We start from the raw sequence: 21,923 nt of genomic DNA on the forward strand, positions 1-21,923 counted from the left end.
CGTAGCAGTGTGCGATGAAGGTCTCGCCTCCTGTAGCTGGTGTCTGCCCTTCTGGCTGTCAGTTTAGCCAGACAGGTTGGCCTTCATAATGTACACTGTAAAGCTAGACATGTGAAAGCGTAGTTTAGCAGTGAGTCTAAATTCTGGAAAACAGAGGAGAATCTGTGTGAAGGCTCTCAGGATTAGCTCTTACAGCTGCCTTGCTTAGGTAGCAGTAATTCACTTAGCTCATTAGGATCTTAGGATCAGTCTGTAACTTTCACTTCTTGATTCTGCTTTGAGTTCCTAGGAGCCCTCACACTAAGAGCAGAATTTTATAGACTCTACTGGTGCAAAAGCAGGTTTACAGAAGGAAGATGTGTCCATTCACTTGCATTTTTGGCATTAAGAGGCCAAAAAGATACGGCAGAGCTAGTTTGATCCTGCGTGGAGCCATTTCTGCGTGTGTTCAAAAGCCATACATGTCCTTGCTTTTCCTTTGTAATATGCAGAAATGTCTTGTGGTTAAAAGACGTGAAAGATAAGACCAGAAATTAACTCAAGTATTGGAGCAAGATATTTTTACTGATGGCATAAGAAATTCTTTCATGAATTTTCCTGCAGGAGAGTAGATAAAATAACTACAGAAGTTGTTAATCCAGAATCAGATAAGTAAGACTGTGATTGCTGTGCCCCTTTTAATTCCCTCTGCCATTTTTAGCTGGATTTTTTCCTATTTCAAGCTGAATATTTAATCCCAGTAGTGTGTGAAGAAGCTGAGTGTGCTGTGACAGACCTTTACAAGTATGGATTTAAAGTTGCTCTTTTGAGGGACAGAGATCAGGGTTTGTTTCCTTCAGTGGTGAGTGACAGCAGTCAGACGAACAAACGTGGCTGATTTGTTCTTATTTCCCGGTCACCGAACCTCCAGTAGGCCATTCCAGTGTCATTCACAGCTGAGGAAGAAAAGAGCAGCTGCACAGTAACAGATGGGTGAAGGTCCAATCTGTGCACTGTGCTGCATGCGCTCCGCCCAGAGCCCAGGGTGGCACACACTGACCTGTTGCTGCAGTGTCCTCTTCTGGTGGAGGATGTCTGAGTGTTGATCTCACCCATCAGCCACGTGTGCCAGCTGGTGGAATTGCTAGGGCCAAGGGGCAAGAAGTGCTTCCTTTGCAAAGTCCTTCTGGACAGCTAAACCACTCTGAGTGCGTTGGCCTGTGTGTATGTTTTCACCCTGTTTGCCCTTCACATTGTGGTGAAGGGCCTTTCAGTGATTCAGAGCTGGAGAAACTGAACTACAGCACTTGCTACTTACTAGGGTAACCCTAGTTCTGTGTTCACCTCTGAATATAAAGTCTCCAGATTATTTTTTTTTCTCTCTCAAATTAGGCTTTAGTATCTTCTAAATGAGCAATAGACAACACTGATTTTTCTCATGCTGCAGCTGATAAACCTTTTTGCTATATTGCAGTTACCCTTCTCAAAGAAGTTACATAGTTCTTAACATATCTGAAAAGCCTCATTAAGGTTGACTAATACCTTTTAATCCTGAAGAAGTGGTAAAAACGACTGTAAGGACACTGGTGGTGAGCTGACTACTGGATAACTCATACCCAAAGCTACAAGAGCCTTTGTTATTCTAAGAGGAGTATTGGCAAGAAGGTCACACTTTCCTGCTTTTGAAAGCCTTATGTTTATATTTGTGTTCTATTTAAATAGAGAATACAGACATTTTTGCCAAGTTAATTCACTCTAGGTCATTCATCTTCTGGCACAAGAGGCACAACAGCACTTCATTTGAATACCCATGATTTATTTTACAAAGTTACGTTTGTGAAAGGCAAATAAACACACACCAGTAAGTTAACAAAATCTGAAAAATAAAGTTTGAACTCTGTAATGACAAATTTTGGTATTGGTTCATTAAGTTTAGAGTGGGCTTTTACAGTTCAAACATAGAGTTTTTCGTGAAGCTTGTGTATTAAATGCCTTGGGACGACATAAGGAAACCCACATACAGGTAGAAATGTTATTTCTTTAAAGACAATACAGAGCAAGTATTTTAATAAGGTAAGTAGAAAATTTGAAAGAAATTAATGTTGCATACTGTTTTCTGTGTTTCTTTATTAAAGCATCATTCTGTCACCTATGGTTGAACTTGAAACATTTGTTTCCCCATTTAGGAAAACTATGAACGAATGAAAGCCCTGGTCACTAAACTCCAAGAAGAAGCAGAAAAAATCAGATTAGGTAAGTGTGCTAGTCCAGATTTTAGAAGGCTTGTTAAAACTATTGCTCAAATAGAGTGCTTTTCCTTTCTTTGTAATTATTTTTCCCTTTAGTTGTATGTTTACTGATCATTCAGATACAACATGCTAGATGGATTGTAAGAGTCACACAGAAATGTGTGTCATCTGTTTAAATCTTCTTTCATCAGCTGAAAACCTTAGAGTTTATATCCAGGTGAGCTTGGTTGAAAATTTAATTGATTTTTTTTTTTTAAAGTAACTGAGTTTAAATAAGAAAAAAGTCCGTAGCATTGGTACTAGTTTATCACAGTGTTTAGCTAATGCATTTGCTTGTCAGGTGGGTTAGGTCTATCCTGATGCTGCAGATAAATTACTGGGAAAATGAAATAAATTAAAGCAGGGCTGATATAATCAAAAGATTAATTTCATTCCTAATGAGGCACAAAGTAAGCAAAGTAAATAATGAAAACTGGGTGTTTAGAGTGGTTTAATTTTTTGTAATATCAGTGGAAAGTATGTTTCTTTAATAAATTTAATGGCAGTATGTTAAAAATAGACAAGACTATTAACAAAAGGCTTTTACTGCTGCACTTTCCTCTTCACCTGCTTCTTTGCTTCATCCTCCCACCCGCTTTTACAACAGGTTGGTGTGACAAGTGTGCTTTTGTTCAAGTTGCCTGTTTGTCTTTTCACTTGTAAAGGGATTTACAAAGACCCCTGGTGTCGTTTTGCTGGCAAATTTATACCGGTTTGGAAGGTTGAAATATCTCTATTTCAGCGTCTTAACTGCTTAGACCTCCTGAATTAATTCCAGTTGACTGAAGATAAGAAAAAAGGTTACAGATGCTTAAAGCACTCAGCTTTAACTCTCTCTCTAGCAGCGTTCATTGTGGTAACATACTGTATGCTGTTTCTTATATAATGTGATCTCTTCTGTGGTTTTAGAGGAGCACATTTAAGATCATGAGCTTTCTGCTTTTTCTTACTTGCTGTATATGAAAACTCTAGGCTTTCATCAAGATATGTTGAATCCCATAGATTCCCTGTTTTGTATGAGTATAGAGACCATTCAGTAGTTCTTTGTGTGGCTTATCAGTTAATAGTCATGACCTTCTTCACTGCTGCATCTTTCCTGTTCTTGCTTATCATATGATAGAAGACTAAAGCCTCAGAGATGCTCTGCCAGGGTGTTAAAATATGTACCTTGTGAATGATTGCTTCACCTGTCTTACAGGTATATGAGGAGAATTGGATATATACACTGAGGAGTTTTGAGGGATAGCTGCAAACTCTTTTTCTTTCTAAGAGCTGTCTTTTGGAGAAGGACCTCTTGACAGAGGTCTTTTTAATACATGTTTCATTCCTTGTTGCTCTCTGAGTGGGACTTTTGTAAACCCATACAACCTACCTTGTAATCCCAAGCAACAGGAAGAGGATCCCTGCCCAAAGAATTTACAGGCTGTAACAAGTGGATTTCTGTTGTCAAGCAAAAGAAGCAACTGAGGTACTCCTTGTCTCTGTGAAGAGCGGCAGTCACAGCCTGTTTGAAACATTAAGTTGAAATCTAGTAGGCATCGCTGTAGAGGAGCTGTTGAGGAGGAGCTGTAGGTTAAATGACCCCAGTTTGTTTCATCATTAGGGAGGCTGCTCCAGGATGGGGGTTACTGTAGCGTTGATTGAACTTCTCAGTTCTGGAAGAGAAATAGAAGATCTCTAAGGCCTGCAGGGCAAGCATTTATGATTAGCGTGAGGAGAGCAGGGATGACAAAAATTGTGGGATGGAAAATGGTTCTTGCAGCAGCACTGCAAGTGTAAATGGGAAAGGTAAGATGGTATCTGCCAAGGTCAGGTAAAACACTGTGGTAGTCATGATGTGGGATGGTGAGAATATTAGCTTTGTGGGTAGATATGAAATGTTTGAGAGACTTGTGCAGAAAGAGACCTGTGTAGAAAGCATGTGCAAGGTTTAGGCTGGATATGCAGACCTAATGAGTGTACTAAATCAGAAATAAGCTGTGGACTTTCTGGTCTGCCTACTTTGTGGGAAATTATGTCTTAAGTTTCAGCTGGGATGGAATTGTTTTGATTAGAGTATCTGATGTGATGTTATGTTTTGGTTCTAAGAGAAAAACAGTGTTGATAACACACTGATGTTTATAGCTACTGCTGAGCAGTGTTGTACAGAGCAGAGGCTGTTCACAGCCAAGGGCCCAAGGAGCTGGGAGAGAACAGAAGTGGCTTAGCTGACTTTAACTAGACAAAGGGATATTCCATGCCATCTGACATCATGCAGAAGGAATTTTGAAGGGGGTGGGAGTTGATTTATTTTTTTCTCTTCCACTGCTTGGGAGGCAAGCTGGGCATCAGTCGGAAGGTGGCAAGCAATTGCTTGAGCACTACTTGTTGCATACACTGATAAATATATATAGTGATAGCTATTACCCTTTTCCTTTTTTCTATCTTAGTAAACAGTTTTATCTCAACCCACAAGTTCTGCTTTTTTTTTTTTTTCCCAATTCTCTCCCCTGTCCCACTGGGATGGGGGGAGTGAGCAAACTACTGGTGCTTAGCTGTCTGCCAGGTTAAACCACAGCATCATAGTGGTTAAGGAAGGAGGTAACAAGGAAGGTCTGACCGGTAGGCTTAACAGCTCTGTTGCCGCAATGCTTAGCTAGAAGTCTCAGGAGAAATGTTAGCAAGAAAGCAAGTTCTTCACTTTGGACAGGGGGAGACAATTTTAGCTTGACAGGGTGGATCAGTGATCTGTCTACATAAATGCACTGTTTATATAAGCTGATGCTATAAAGGGGCTGAGATGTGTCAACGGATGTGAAACTGAGATGTCTCAAGCATTGAATGATACAAAGCTCTGGAGAGCAAAAGATATGATTTAGGTTGGCCTCAAGTAAAAGGTTGAAATGAAGCAAAGATAAGTAAACTTTGATACTAAATGTCGTGTTTCTGAAATCTGTTGCTTACTGTTTTGAAGTAATCTGAGGAGATGAATCCTCATTGGATTGGCTCTTTGAAGATTGGATTCAGCATAGCTATTTTGAACTCATTTGGAGAAGCTTTCTGCTGTCCTTTCCTCTGTGAATTTGTGTTTTCATTTGGAGGGAAAGCTTCAGACAACTGTTTATTAGTGTCTTTTCCTCAAGACTGGCAAGGAAGGAAGAATAAGTTCTGAAAGGCAAGCATTTGTATCTATATCTTAAATCTGTTTGAAGTGAAAAATGTTATTTATTAAATGCATTATTAAAGTCCATACACAGAAAACTGGAAACTCTTCAGTGCTTCTGTTCTGAATTTTAATATAACTGGTGATTTATCTGTCTGCTCTCAGTAAGCCTAATGCATGACTCTTGTATCACAGGAGGTGGAGAAAAAGCTCGTAAGCTTCACACATCAAGAGGAAAGTTGTTACCCAGAGAGAGAATTGACAGACTGATTGATCCAGGGTGAGTACTTTCTCTTTTTAAAAACACATCAAATTCTCTTTCACAGGTAATGTTCTAGGAGCTTTATTTTCTTATTAGTTTCTGTCACCATTTGGAATTTTAGTTTTTTGCAATACTCATCTGTTGGTTTTTTTTGATCACATCTTAGAAAATTGAATCTTATAAGTGAGGTTCACTGGCGACTCATTATTAGACTGATGGATGTTTAAAATCTTGTTACGGTATTTGTCATTATTAGGTCTCCGTTCTTGGAATTCTCCCAGTTTGCAGGCTACCAGCTGTATGGTAATGAAGAGGTTCCAGCAGGAGGTATTATCACAGGCATTGGACGAATATCTGGGTGAGAGATGCAAGTGATCTATATTATTGATCACGTATTATGATTGGTGTTAAGGAAAGAAGGAAGAAGGTGTTGTTTTCTTCAGTTTCCAATATTAAGCTACTAGCTTTTTTAAGTATTTCATTTCAGACATCCAAAAAATCAGCGAAGTTAGCATCTTAATTCATTCAGTCTTGTCTAAAGGAATTGATTTTTTTTCAGTTAGTGTTTAGCCTGTTGAAGTTAGACAGGCATAGACTTTCTGTTGTCTGGTGAAATAAAGAGATTAGTGAATCAGTAAAGCAATTTGCAAAAAAGAGGACTGGATTCTAGGCTGAGAATTAGTTTTGCTTACTAGAAGTAGCACTGAAACAATTGTTGAAAATGAATATGACACAAGGCAGCATTTCTTTGGGGAATTAAGGAACTGTGAAGCAGAGTGTTGTAGTGCTGAGACTGCTGTTACTATGTGCATTGGAAGGGAATGCTTCCAATTGAGGAGGGCTGCTCTTTTGACCATCCCAGAGGTTTCATGTGTCTTGGTCATGTTGCAGCTCTTAAGCAACTAATGTATTTATTTACTACAGATACATTTATCTCCCATAAACTTGCTTTATTTTTAGGGTGGAATGTTTGATTGTTGCCAATGATGCAACTGTCAAAGGTGGTACCTACTATCCCATCACTGTTAAAAAACACTTACGTGCTCAAGAAATTGCAATGCAAAACCATCTGCCTTGCATATATTTGGGTAAGTCACATTGCAGAAACAACAAGTAATCCTTGTCAAGGGCATCTCATAACCTCTGGGTAAAACACTGCTGCTTTTAATAAGTATTACCGAGACTGATGAGTCTCCAGATATGACTAACCAGGTATGTATTTCAGTTACATTTGTCCAGATGCATTTTCACAATGCCATGTTACTTCTGCAGATTAGCAGCAAGTCTTGCTATGCTACCTTCTCAACACAAATGTAGAGCTGGTTTCACAGAACACAGATGTAGTCGTGCCACTTTTATCACTTCATTTTTATTCATGTTCTTTCCTTCTGTCATTCATGGCTATCAATCCCATAGTGTTGCCTGAATGTTCTTAGTATGTTAGAGAACAGTACCTGGTTTTATAGAAATACTATTTGTAGGAATTTTGTGTAGTGCTGTCTGCCTTTCATTCTCAAATCCCAGTCTAGTACCTTGAATTCACTAACTAACTTCAGCCAAATTACTGTGAGATTTCATAGAGTATGTAGGCCAATTGATTTTGTGTATGTAAGGAAGCATTAGAGTACAGAGTAATTATCTTTGTATTGTCCCTATTAGAAAAACAGGATGGTTTAGTCCTCTGTTCTGCTTGGCATAGCGGCTCAAAGGCATTGATTGGTTCACCACTGAGGACACTTAACTAAAAAGTCAGCATAAAGATAGGTAGGTCCTGGCCAGTGACAGCGTGTGAAGGATTAGGAGAAATGTGAACTTGAAAGTATTGGTGGAGTGGACAGGGTGACAGCATGGATGGAGGCTTTGTAGAGTTGTCATACTGCAGTGGAAGGTGTTTTAAAGAAAAGAGGAGGGCTGTAATTATTGTTTGAGATTGTTGTTCATGAAAGCTGTAAGAAATTTAGCCTTGCTGTTTGCAAAAAAGCTATTACTTCTCTTTTAGTCTGACTTACTAACAACTTCTGTGTGTCCAGACAGCTCTTACCTTTTAGTGAATGTATCAGTGAGCAAAACTGTGTCATGCTGCCATTTTAAGTCCTAATGGAACTACGGACAGGAAATATGGGACATAGGTTTGCCTTTGAAAAATGTGTTGGAAATAGATATCCAACTCAGCAGGGCACCATCAATGAAAAAAGGTTCCTGGAATGTGTTGATAAATTCCTTTTCCAAATGGTACAGGAACCCACCAGAAAAGGTGCTACACTGGACCTTGTCCTCATCAACAAGAAGGGGCTGGTGAGTAATATGAAGTTCAAGGGCAGCCTTGGCTGCAGGGACCATGATATCATGGACTTCAAAATCCTCAGGATGTCAAAGAAGGTGCAAGTAGCAAGCTTGCTACTCTGAATTTCAGGAGAGCAGACTTTTCCCTTGGCAGGGAACTGCCTGGCAAGGTGACATGGAGTAGTGCCCTGGAAGGAAGAGGGGTCCAAGAAAGCTGGTCAGCATTCAAGGACTATCTCCTCTAAATCCAGAAGCAGTGCATCCCAAGAAAAGAAAAGGCAGGCAAGGTTGCCAGTAGGCCTCCATGAATCAAAAAGGACCTCCTGGACTTAGGTGCAAAAAGAAAGTCCAAATGGAGTAGAACCATTACCTGGAAGGACTACAAAGCTGTCTGAGAAGCCAGGGATCAGGTTGGGAAAGCTAAAAGCTGGTTAGAATTAAATCTAGCCAGGGATATTAAGAGGAGCAAGAAGAAATTCTACAAGTATTTTGGTGATAAAAGGAAGACCAGGGAGGATGTGGATCCTCTCCAGAAGGAAAGTGGATACCTTGCCACAAGGAAAGCTGAGGTACTCATTGATCTGTTTGCCTCAGTCTTCACCAGTGAGAACTCTAGTCACAACGCCCAAGCTGTAAAAATCAAAGGTAGGAACTTGGATAAGGAAGATCTGCCTGCTGTAAGTGAAGATGAGGTTTGAGACCACCTTAAGAACCTCAAGATCCATGGAACCTGATGAGGTCCATCCAGGAGTTCTGAGGGGACTGGCAGATGAAGTTGCTGAGCTGCTTTCCATCATATTTGAAAGGTTGTGGCAGTCTGGTGAAGTTCCCACTGATTGGAGAAGGGGAAACATAACTTCCATTTTCAAGAAGGGCAAAAATAGAAGATCAGGAACTACAGGACAGTCAGTCTCTCCTCTGTGCCTTGCAAGATCGTGGAGAAGATCCTCCCTGAAGGTCCAAATAAAATGGAAAATACAGATGAGGTGATCGGTGGTAAACAGCATAGCTTTACCAAGGGCAAGTCCTGCCTGACAAACTTGGTAGCCTTTTATGATGGAGTAACGGTGTCAGTGGATAAAGGAAGGGCAACTGTCTCTGAATTGAAGAAAAAGGGATTTGAGGAATGCACCAGTCAGTGAATTAAAGAATTGGCTGGATGATTGCACAGAGATTTGCCACCAACAGCTCAGTGTCCAAGTGGAGATCAGTGATGAGTGGTGTTCCTCAGGGATCGGTGCTGGGACTATTGCTGTTTAATATCTTTCTGGGTGACATGGACAGTGGGATCGAGTGCACCCTCAGCAAGTTTACAGGTGATGCCACCCTGAGAGGAAGTGTCTGCCTGCCTGAGGGCAGGAACGTCCTGCAGTGGGATCTGGGCAGACTGGATAACTGGGCTGAGACCAATTGTATGAGCTTTGCTAAGACCAGTTACCAGGTCCTGCAATTTGGCCACAGCAACTCCTTGCAGGTGGTTGGAACTAGATGCTCTGAAGGGTCTCTTCCAAGCCAGTCCATTCTATGATTCTGTGAAGTCAGTTTTTGTATTCCAACTTTGAGTTGTATAGTCACTGTATACATTCTGCCTGTCAAGGAACTCACCTGTGCTTGTGTCAGTTCATTTCAATAGTGAGATCAAGAGGCAGTGGTCTGTATTCAGCCAGCACTTTAAACATGTCATTTCCATGCCATTTGATTTTCTGTTTCCATCAGTAGTCCCCATGTAGATGTTCATTGCCTGATGAGGACACTGGGTGCCATTTGTCACTGAGAGTCAGTCACTTGTGCATTTTCTTTCGTGTTCAGGCATTGGCTACTGCACTACACTGGCAGTAGTGACCAGGTTGGAGTTTGTGTCATTGCCAGAGTTGATGTTGGATTTGAGAGAGTTGTTCTACAAGAGCAGAATAAAGAATCAAAGCTCTGCTTCACAGTAGAGCTGAATTTGGGAGATTATTGGCATGCACATGATAATGTGCATGTAGACTGTTGCTCAGGAAGAGAACTTGGCAGAAGCCAAAGTGGTTAGAGGCGCTTGGCATTTGTGTGCATTTCTTTCTCATCTTCTGTTCTTCAGAATCTTTTGATATGTTTTCATGTTTCTGGAGTGGAACAATAGCTGAAGTCAGCGACCTGTAATTTGTAAACCACATCATGAAGCAAGGGCGTGTAAAAATGAAGCTTCTGAAGACAGTAAAAGGTCTTCAATGTGTCTGGATAATCAGTGTGTGAAACTACACGTGTTATGTATTTCAAGGGCATTTAGTGGTAGTTTCTTCTTCAGAACTTGTGATAGACTCACAACAGAAAAATAGATTTTAAGATGCATGCCGAAAGTGTTCTTAGTTTAGATGCTTTGCACTAAGATGAATTTAAAAGTTTATGTAAGGAATTTGGATTGCATCTCAGCACAACTGAGGGTCTTTTTTGCTGGGGGGAGAGTGGATGTTCGTTGCTTAATTGCATATGTGATGTTGCTAGCATTACATTTTCAAGAAGTGTATCATAACATACCTAGATTAATGACAATGCATGAAACATTAGCATGTGGTGGCTATTTTAAATAACATGCAGATGTTTTACTACTAACTTCTGTATATGACACTGTTCAAAGACGTGTTCATGTGTTTTCATCTACTGTAGTTGATTCTGGAGGAGCAAATTTACCTCGGCAAGCAGAAGTGTTTCCAGATCGAGATCATTTTGGTCGTATTTTCTATAATCAAGCAATCATGTCTTCTCAAGGAATTCCACAGGTAATTTGCTTTAACTTGAGGTTGAAATGTATTAATTAGTTCTTATGCTTGCTGCTTTTGTCTGATTTCGGGGGTTATACCAGTGCTTTATTTTAAACAGCACGGAGTTGTGCTGACCCGATGACCCAGTCTGGAGATTAGAGGCACTGTAAACATATTAACTATCCACAGAAAGTCATCATTTTGAAATGGCTGTCTTCTTTCTTGGCCTTAATGTTGATTGCATGACCTACCTGCTCCTATCTTGAAGTGGGAGAAAAGAGAACTTGACAGTATGGTAAGTAGGTTTGTGTAAGGAAGCAGTAAAAAACCTCTTGAAACAGTTGATTATTCTGCATCATTGCTATAAAGGTGAGGACCCCTTTGATGATGGCTAGTAAATGAGACCTACTTTTTACTAAGAGTGGTATGTGTGTATTTATATAGCCATTTTACATATGGATCACTGTATAATAAAGCTGCTCTGACATTGAAGTCATTTTCTAATGTATTAATGATGCGTAGAATCATTGTGACTTTTAGTCACAGTTCCTGGATTTAGAAATGGTTTTGTGTCATGGATATTTCAGGAATGTGTTGAGGACCATTTTTTTGATGCAGGTGGCCAACTAGGAGAGGTGCTCTAGTAGGTCTGTTACTCATGGAAAATGTAGAGCTTTTTGAGGATGTAAGTGCTGATGGCAGCCTTGGTGGGGTGCAGAGGGTAAGATCCAGATGTAAGTGAAGAAGGTAAGTAGAAAGATAAAGACCCAGGACTGTAGCAGCTTTGGCTTGCCAAGGGATCTGTCAGCTGGCACCCGTGGAAGGCCACAAGGAGGGCAGAAGAGTCTTTGAAGATAACCACATCCAAACACCGGAACTTTCTATCCTGGTGTACAGCAAAGTAAACCAGTTTCTTTCTGTGAAGTTGCTGCCTGGTCGGTAAGCTCCTGGCCTCTTCCCGTGCTTACACAGCTCTGTCATTTATCCCCTTTGCAGGCTGAACAATTCAACTTTACTTAGCAGTTCCTGATGCGAACGTTTTACATTTCTGATCATCCTTGTTTATTTTCTCTGTATCGTCAGATTCTGTTACATATTTTCTGAAATGAACAAAGGACTTTATTGTTAAAGGAGACTCACATGGCTGTTGTACTGAAAGATTTTTTTTTTTAGTTTCAATGACTTAATGGAGTCTGGGGACTCCGGTCATTATCTGGTATCCTAGAAGTAGTTTTTAGATCTCATGTCGAAGATGAATATGTAAACCAAATTAGTATGGCTGAAATTACTGAGGTTATGCAGGACCTTGCTTGAAAGTCCTGTCCCTTAAGTCATGCTGCTGTTTTTAGATATACCTTGAAACAACATTCATGCACTTATAAAGTCCGGAATTATCTCTGTAGTGCTTCGTTAGCGTAGCACTGTAGACTGACAGTGACCTTAATCAAAATTAAGTGTTTGAAGGGTTTGCCTTTTAATTGTGCACTTACTGTTTGGTATGATGTGGATAAAAGTAATTTTCTTGAAATGACACTAATGAAAATTTTACTTTCTTAAAGTATTTATAGAGGGCTGAGGATGGAAACAACTTTTCAGTTCTTGAAGTTATTCCTTCATTTAAAATACGTAATGAATGTGTTTAAGAATTGTTTCTTTCATTCGTTTCATTTCTGAAGAGCACTATTAGCCTTTGTAAATCTGCTATTGATTCTGTGCTAACAGACTGTGGTAGCTAGAATCATCTTCCCTGTCTGAGAGGATGCATCATTAGGAAGTAGTATTAATTAGGAAATAGCACTGCTTGTGATTTCTGCTCACATTAATTCTTCAAGCATAGGAGCTTGGAAATTGTTTTTACCAGCTGTTACTATGGATGAAGGTCTGTTTCATCAATTCACTCATCAGCCTGTCTCAATTTTGACCATACAGTAATTGCTTTTTTTCGCTTATTTTTTTTCCCAGTTGCCTGCGCTGCTTTTAATTTCTCCCTCCACTTTTACCTGTGACTAATTTATTATACTCCTACTGCAGCTTTAAATTGCTCTGATGTCTGTATAGCTGTGAATCAGAATGCAGTGATTAGCTTCACATTAGCTGCTTCTTATGCTCTCTCATACTCATGTGGCATGGATGCAACAAGAAAGCTGAACTGCTGGTTTTTATTTCTTTTTTAGGTAATTTTCAGTGAATTAATTCTGAGAATTAAGTCAGAACATAGCATTGGTTAGAAAATTTGAGGCTGTGCTTTTTAACAGGCTGACTTGAATTTTGCAGTATGTAGATAATCCAGTACATGCATTAGAGAAAATAAGACCTGAATTAAATTTAAACGCACCTATGTTTTTCAGCATGAGCAAAAAGTTAAGAGTAACTTCTCTTTCAGGATTGTTTGCTGCTGCAGTGTTTATTATGTATGAGATCAAGTCAGTGTGTGTTTTTTTGTTTTTTGTTTTGAATGTCACCAGAATACTACCAGTGGAAGCTGGATACTGGTTGATATTAAAATTACACATAAGAGCAAAGCAGATATTATTTGTGCTAAAGCAAATAATGAGTTAAATAACACACCCTGAAGGAGCAGAGCTACTGTGGCATAGGTTTGTCAGCACTGATGCACTGATGCACTGCATGTACTTAGTAGATGTGAGGAGTCTTCTTCGAAGGCTGCTAACAGTGTTAGAATTACACTGATAAGCAACTTCTTCCTTGAGTTAAGTGTGAATACCAGGAGCAGTTTCCAGATTTCACCGTTACAGTTCAGTGGCCAAGACAGATTCCTTGGTAGAATGTAAACCTCTTCAAATACTTCATATGTGTAACTTACAGTACTTCATATGTGAATTTTCATGTGGGGAGGTCTAAAGGCAGAGTGTCGAAGACTGTTGAAAACTAGAGAGATGCCCTGTTGTTTTTTGCTTTTGAATAAAAGCTGAAATATTGTGTTTGTCGTGTCAAGCAAAAGTAATCTTACAGTGTTGTCCAACAGCCTAAGATCAATACAATCTATAATAGTAGCTATGTGCTGACATTTTCTGGTTTAAGGGTTGAGCAATTATTAACTCATGTTTTTTGTTTCCCTACTAGGTAGCAGTAGTGATGGGATCCTGCACAGCAGGAGGCGCGTACGTACCTGCAATGGCTGATGAGAGCATCATTGTTGGCAAACAGGGGACGATATTCTTGGGAGGGCCGCCACTGGTGAGCATAGGGAGGTTTTTGGTAATGCAGCTCATTACACTGCTGACTGCTCTGCACGGCTTAAACTGTTCAGCCCTATTTTGGCGAGATGTTTTCAGATCTTCTGTAGGATATTTTGCATTTTTTAAATATATCTCAGTGCTTACACTGTAAGTGAAAACTTTGATCTTAGTTGCAGCAATATATGTATGTATAGATAAGACTTTGTTAAGGTGATTTTATAATACTTATTTAGGTTGCTACGTACACTGTAAAAAATGTCTTCCATATTCAGTTGTGTAGGTTCTAGGTTTGACTTGAAATAAAAAATGAAAACATGCATATTATATTGAACACTCTGGATCAGAGAACTTCAGAAGATGGACTAATGTGCTATATTTGATGTCAGTTTAGAGACAAAGGCTTGCACTAGTGATGGCTTTTGTCATCATTACTTTACTTTCTTAGTAAGGAAATTGTTCGTAAGGAAACTGACCTGAGGAACTCCTGTGAATTAAGAGTTGCTTTTGTTATAGAACACAAAATGGAATTTCTGTCTGTGAAATACCGCAGCATAAGGCATCTTGGAAATTATAGTAGCTTGGTACAAAGCTTGATAGCTTTGTACCTTGACAGAAATGGGAGCATTTTAGTAGTTTTTGTTTGTTTGTTTTAAAGGACTGTAGTACTGTATGTTCTAGCATGGACTTACATGTTTTATAATGATATAAATGAGTACTGCTTTACTCAACATAAACTTTTCAAGGGGAAAAAAGGAATCCCAGGTAGTGTTAGAATAGTGCTGCAGCAAACAGATAAGACAGCATCCAGCACAATATTTCTAGTCTAGATGTAACCTGACTGGATAAACTTGCTTATTTAAAATAGTCAAAAACATTGTCTCATTGAACAATTTGGTCCTAAGCAGCACATTAGCTCTGTTTTGGTTATAGTGACTTAGAAACTTTGTGGTATTTCTTTTGACAAAGCCAGGTGCAAATCAAATATCTCTCAAAAGTTCTTCCAACTTGAGCAGGCATAAAACAAGAAATCACTTCATTACAGCCTATCTGCTGTCAGCTAAGACAGTGCTCCACTCAGTTCTGTAGTAACTGGTGGGAGTCTGCTGGAATTCACTTCTTCCCACCACTTAAGATACTGGGAAAATATGTAGCAGCTCCTGTAAGCTATAGAAAAACAGCCACTTCCATGATCTTTTTTTATCATTTCCTAAGACAAGATTGTGTGAAATCCCTTAATAGCTTGAAGAACTTACGTTGTGTAATCATGTGATGTTTACTTTTATAGCATTGCTCTTGTAATAAAATAGGAGGCATTGCTTTTGGAGCAGCCCTTATACTCTCTTGGCTCATAACATCAGAGGCAGATATTGGTGATATGTCAGTAGAGGTCAGACATTCCTGCCAATATTCTGTTCCATGTTGTTGCCATGTGACAAATGGCAGCAGAGTGGCAATCTGACAGAATGACATCTAACATGTAAGTGCAGAGGAAGCAGAGGTGTGGAATTGAATTCTTCCATGTGGAGAAGATGGCACCCATTGACATTCATCAACACTTGGCAAATGTCTATGGAGATCAAACAGTGGATGTGAGCATGGTGAGGAGTGGGGAGGGACCCATCTGTAGGTAGTCATAAATCTTGTAAACTGATACCTGGTTTAGAAGTGATGATAGTTCTGTCTTTTACTGCCTTCATGCACTGTGTGGGTGACAAATAATGGTTTCAGTAGCTTGTGAGAAATTCTTTTCAAAAGGAGTACACTGTGCTAGCAGTGGTGACAGTGATGTCAAGACAAGCCATGTTCTGGGAGGCACAGCCATCATACCACAGAATGAAGTGTCTCAATCAGCTCATCTGTACAAATCAGCTAATGATAGTGACAATGTTGAGAAATAGAATTTTGTAGCTGAAAATTTGCTCTACCAGTGCTCCTGTGTATCTGTTGTGGTTTCCATGGAAATAAAAAGGCATTACTTTCAGTGACCCCCATAGCAGCTGTGCAGGAGACTTGTCAGGTTAGGCGGCTGAAAAATGCCAGGCCTCAAAGGAAAGACTTGCAAGGCAAGTCAGTGTCTGTAAGAATATTGTGTAGTCAGAAAGGAAGAAAGACTTTTCACTACTTTCAGAGGAAGATTTCACAACTATCCTCCCATTTAATTTGTTCTTTAGCAACCTGCAGATGCAACGATCTTTATCTTTGTGCGTATAGATCAAACTTCAATATCACCAGCTGTCAGCTTTCCTGTTGGGGAGAGGTTTTCATATTCTCACTGAAAATATTTTACTTGCCTTACTGTAAGCATCAAAATTACTTCAGAGTCCCATAGAAACATCTGCTTCATGTTGTTGCAGATATTGTAGCCTTTAGTGTGTCTGCTCTGTTCCCCAAAATGACATTCCTATATGGAAAAAAAAATTGAATTTGACTTTTCCTGCTCTCTTGCCTAAAAGAAAACATCCTAAGGAAACAAAAGAAGAATCTAGTTGTAATCAGTCTAGGAATGTGTATGCTATTTAAAAAAAAGAATTGAAAATTGCAAGTACAGTCCAAAGTGTAAAGTTTTCTCAGTACTCTTTTTAGGAGGATGGGTAGTAAAGTCTTCATGAGCAGGTAGGTATTGATAGTGAGGAGGAACAATGTCATACAGCCAGTCTGCACTCTCCCCAAGTTACAGAATCAACAACTTTGCCAGAAATACTGCTTTGTAGCTTAGGTGCTGTACTGACTGATAGGCATTGTCATCCCATCAGAAACTTCTGATCCTTCTTTCCTCATATAAAGTTTGCTGCTTTCTCTGTTCCTTCCCTGTGGTGAAGTCTGGAGAAAAGGGAAAAGTGCAAAATTCCTGTGTATTTTTGTGCTAGGGCCTCTGTACACAGCAGCATTATCTGTTTCCAGAAATGTGATTTTTTTAATAAAGTTTGTGTGCATTTCTGCTGTTGGTTTAAAATAGGGGTTTCTTTGAAAATCTGAAAACAAGTGGAGGCTGTATCTGCAGTGTCAGAGTTAAATAGCACTAACTTTATAAAAGTTCATTAAAACTGCTGTTTGTAGAATTCTCAGTGAATGGCAAACCCATGTAGAACATGTAGTCTGAAGATACAGTCCGACAAAGAGCTTGGAAACTCCATTCCATCTGATCTCTGATCCCGTTCTGAAATTTTGTCAGAATTTTACTTGCTTTCCTTCTCTTAATGATCTTTTTTATTTAAGAGAAAGGAAGTCTTAGTTGTATTGTAAATTTGTTTTATCTGTATTGGTACACTGTTTTGAAAGATTTGGATACGTGACCCATGGGGGGGGGTGCATTCTGGCAGGAGGCACAAAGGGCAGGAAGGTTGAGTTGTGTAGGTACAGCAGAAGTGAGAGAAAGGCAAGATAAGATGCAAGCCTGCTGCTGATTAGGATGATGAAACTTGTGACAACGGACATGGAAGAGGCTGGGATATTCAATGCTGTCTTCACCTCAGTCTTTACTGGCTGGATCCGTGCTGAGGAATCCCAGGTCCCTGAGGACAGAGGGAAAGGCTGAAACAGAAGAGACTTCTTTATGTAGGATGATCAAGCTAGGAAGCACCTAAATAGCTCAGACACAGAAAGGCCTGTGAGGTCTGATGAGAAGTCCCTGTGTACTGAGCAGCCAGGTGCATGTTATTCCATGGTCATTTTTGGTCATGAAAGGGCAAGAGAAGGAATTCACGTAACTACTGGCTGAATGGCCTCACTGCAGTACTTCACAAGGCGGAAGAAAATTATTAGGGACAAGAAAGTGACTGGGTGTAAACATGTTGGATTTGCAATAGGGAAATTGAGCCTGACCAACCAGATAGTTTTCTTTGCTAAGATAATTGGCTCAGTGGATGAGGAGAGAGCGCTGAATGTTGTTTATCTTGACTTTCGCAAGAGTTTTGATGCTGTCTCCTGGAATGACCTCAACAAACTGATGAACTGCAGACTGGATGAGATGGAATATTAAAAAAAATTGTTTAGAAGTTGTACTGAGGGGCAGGGATTACTGGGAAATATTGGTGGTAGGTGGATGGTTGGGCTGGGTGAATTTGGAGGTCTTTGCCAACCTTGGTGATTCTATGGATCCAGCAAGTTTGCAAATACTGTAAAACTAGGAAGAGCAATGGATAGTGCAGATGGGTGTGCTGTTCAGTGGGAACCTGACCAGCTGGACAAAGGGCTGATAACAGGCTCTTGAAGTTCAATACCAGGGAAATTCTTTCTTGGAAGGAATAATGCCATGCACCAGAGTAGTCTGGGGATTAACCACTTGGGAATGTCAGAAAATGCTCTGTGTTACAGTGGAGAACCAAGTTAAACTTGAGCCAGCATTGTTCCCCTGCTGCAAAGCGACTGGCAATGTCCTGGGCAGCTTTGGGCAAAGTGTTTTCAGCAAGTCAGGAGTGGTAGTTCTTCCCCTCTACTCAGCACTCATAAGACACGCTTTGGGTACTGGCTCCAGCTCTGGGCTTCCCAGTGCAATTAAGTCATGGTCTTACTGAAGTGCATTCAGTGAAGAGTGCATCCGTGGCACATGAGAAGGGGTGAGAGCTAAGACTAGCTAGTCAACAAAAAGTCAAGAAATCTCTCTGTGTGTATGAGTACCTAATGGGGGGAGGAAAGGATGGTGGAACCAGACATCTCTTCTGAAAAATGGCTTGTGAAGAGTCTGTGGACACAAATACAAGCAATAAAGGAGCTTCACTTTAGATACAATAAAGCACTTCTACTGTGAAGGCTGGGTGGTCGTGCACCAGACCAAGTTACATGGAGAGATTTTAAAATCTTCATCCCTGGAGATACTGAAAACCCATCTGTATGTGATCATAAATCTTGTAAACTGATACCTGGTTTAGAAGTGATGATAGTTTTATCTGTCTTTCACTGCCTTCGTACACTGTGTGGGTGACGAATAATGGCTTCAGTAGCTTGTGAGGAATTCTTTTCAAAAGGAGTACAGCAGAGCTTGAGGGAAAGATATTTCAGTGGAAATGCGTCAAGAGGGGTTTTTGTGGGTTTTTTGCTTTTTTTTCTTTTTCTTACCAGCAGTAAATGATACTGCTTTATTTTAAGGAGGAATGCATTTGCTGTTAACTTATTTTGTCATATGTATGGCTTGACTTAGTTCATGCATTCCAGTTATTTTTACAGACATCGTAATAGGTCTGAACAGTTTCATGCCATTATTGCGTTCTTCTTAGAAAATGATTCTTATTAATGTACTGTGTTTATAATGGAAGATCTAGATCATAAAAGCTGATAGTAATTGATTGATGATCAGTGTTAAAACAAGTAACTAAAATCCACAGAATAAAAGTTTGCTCAGAGAAAACAAACAGAGGATTTTTTTTTTTCTTTTTTTAATAAAAAACGCAGGAAAGCATCACATTTTAAAGTACTTCCTTGTAAGTTGCTAAAAAAATAAGTTTTCTGAAGTGGTTGGGCATTAATGGGTAGGTATGTCCACACTAAAAGAAGATAGAGCAGCAAAGAGCAGAGTAAATGGAGAGTCTTTCTCAGTAAAAACTATATATAAGTCATACAGGTACCAGATCAGTAAAATTAAGTAATGTTGACAGAATTCTGTGTTGTCATATTTGAAATGCTGTGAAGGACAGTAGCTGAAGAAACATTAATGAAGAAACATTTTGCAGAGTATGATTGTATTGCTGTAACTAGGCCTGTGTAAATATGAGTACAAGACAAGTGTTATTTCCCTTTCCTTGTTGTAGGTTAAAGCAGCAACAGGTGAAGAGGTATCAGCAGAGGATCTTGGTGGGGCAGATCTTCATTGCAGGTTTGAAGAAATATTTTCCCAGTGTTTACTTCTTCCATCCTTTAGTGCAGTGTTTATGTATATATATTTATTGTCATTTAGATTTTAAAACTGTACTTAGATCTTAAAAATTTATGATTTTCTGTTTGGTTTTCAGATAGCGATGAGCTAGAATAGTAATTTTTGAGAGGTTGCTGTGTTCTCGCAGATAATATCACAGTTGCAAATTCCTGGACACGACATCAAAATAGCCTGCCATTTCTTTGACAAGAGGGTGGTCAGCACTGGCAGAGGCAGCCGAGATGCTCTGTGCCTGGAGGGGCTGAGGGCCAGGTTGAGTGGAGTGCTCTGCAGCCTGGTCTGGTGGGTAGCAGCCAGACCATGGCAGAGGGGCGGGCTTCAGAGTCTCTTTCAACCCAAACCATTCAGTGACTATCAAAACAAAGTCTTCTGTGCAATTTCTGGTTCTAAAATGGGAAGATAAGTTGAAAAATAATAATAATAGGTATTACTTACAAGAAACAGTTAATTTTTACTTCAGTTTGTTGAAGTGACTGAATAATCACTTCAAGGGACAGTTCATAGTGGGTTTTTTTGTAAATATATGATCTAAAATTATTTTCAATTAGAACACCGTTTGTCATTCTTTGTGTTGTCATTTGGATTTTTGGCTTGTTAGTGTTGATATTTTATGTCTTGTCTGTGAATGTTTGAAAGAAAGGTCAAAAAACAGAAGTTTTATTTGGAATTAAGATGAGATAACATGGAAATGTGATGCAGTATATATATTTTAAATATACAGCCTTGAAAGTTTTAAAATACTCTTATTCTGATTCATGGACTTCTTAAAAGTCTTTATATTCTTATTTTTATTCAAATATAGACATTCTGGTGTAACAGATCATTATGCTCTGGATGACAGTCATGCACTTCATCTGGCAAGGAAAACTGTAAGAAGCTTAAATCTCCAAAAGAAAGTAGATGTAAGTGTATAGTGGATTCTTCTAAAAACACTGCATTTTTTTTAAAGGAGGAATGCTTTTATTCCCCTAATTCATACAATACATTATTTGTTTCTACCTTTAGGTGCTTTGGAAGTAGAATTTATGGTTCTTAATCTTTAATTTATTTTTGTGATACTTCAGTTCCATAATTACATTCCTATTGCATTACTCCCAACAAAATCGCTAGGATTACATGCAGTGCTGAAACACACACTGTAACTGCAACAGCACTTCACAATTGCAGAATTCCAGTTTGTAATGAATTCAGTCTTGTCAGGTGCCTAATTTAATTTTAAAACCACATAGTCATTCCCATGGACTTTAAATTAGATACCTGCTAAAATATCTCTTAGGACACTAACATATCTCTTAGTATTTTATGTGGTGATTAACAAAAGATACAGAACTGAGAGGATGGAGATATGTCGTGTCATTTTGGTGCCTTAGGCTTTGTAATGTATTGTATGGATTTAAAATTTTGTTTTAGAAAACAGAGCAAATGTCATATAGTGGAGGTACTGTCTTAACCTGTGGATGCCCCATCCCTGCAGGCATTCAAGGCCAGGCTGGATGTGGCTCTGGGCAGCCTGGGCTGCTGGTTGGCGACCTGCACACAGCAGGGGGTTGGAACTGGATGAGCGTTGTGCTCCTTTGCAACCCAGGCCATTCCATGATTCTGTGATAATTCTAAGAAATTTAAGAGAGTGAATTGAAGATAAAATTACAGCAGCTGAAGGAGTACACAGTGTTATATTTAGTGAAGTTGTCGTTTCTGGGTTTTTTTCAGAATACTAGCTAATAGGGCATAGTATATACAGCATCTCAAAATCATAGAATCCTTAGAGTTGGAAGGGACCTTTAAAGGTCATCTAGTCCAACTCCCCTGCAATGGACAGGGGCACCACAGCTAGATCAAGTTGCCCAGGGCTTTATCTAGCCTTGCCTCAAAAGTCTCCAGGGACAGGGGCATCAACCACATCACTGGGCAATCTATTCCTTCCCCTTTGCTTGTTATTTTTGATGTCGTGGAAGGAGTTGTAGTATGAAGCACGTGCAGAGGTATAGTCAGGAGCAGAAACAATGGTCCTCAGCTTTGTTTCAGTAAGTGAGAAATCTTCTGTTTAGGAAACTTGATTTTTTTGCAAGATGAGGACAAGCCAGAGACATTTTGATATGGTTGGTCAAGACCAGATTCAAATCAACTGTCAAACTAACTAGTGTTCTTTGCTTTGTTTT

At 39.5% G+C, this 21,923-nt stretch overlaps 1 protein-coding gene across 1 annotated transcript in view; it reads left to right on the top strand.

Annotated features, from left to right (window-relative positions):
- The window catches only part of MCCC2 (methylcrotonyl-CoA carboxylase subunit 2), a 34,056-nt gene that overhangs the window by 1,041 nt on the left and 11,092 nt on the right, over positions 1–21,923 (top strand). The window contains exons 2-9 of the mRNA XM_042882875.1: positions 2,166–2,232; positions 5,605–5,689; positions 5,928–6,029; positions 6,632–6,759; positions 10,601–10,713; positions 13,780–13,893; positions 19,640–19,704; positions 20,567–20,666. Of these exons, the coding sequence (XP_042738809.1) occupies positions 2,166–2,232; positions 5,605–5,689; positions 5,928–6,029; positions 6,632–6,759; positions 10,601–10,713; positions 13,780–13,893; positions 19,640–19,704; positions 20,567–20,666 (774 nt within the window). The remainder of the gene's footprint in view (positions 1–2,165; positions 2,233–5,604; positions 5,690–5,927; positions 6,030–6,631; positions 6,760–10,600; positions 10,714–13,779; positions 13,894–19,639; positions 19,705–20,566; positions 20,667–21,923) is intronic.

The sequence above is a fragment of the Lagopus leucura genome, unplaced genomic scaffold (genome assembly GCF_019238085.1).
Source record: "Lagopus leucura isolate 7727_CA_CO unplaced genomic scaffold, USGS_WTPT01 Super-Scaffold_100036, whole genome shotgun sequence".
NCBI lineage: Eukaryota > Metazoa > Chordata > Aves > Galliformes > Phasianidae > Lagopus > Lagopus leucura.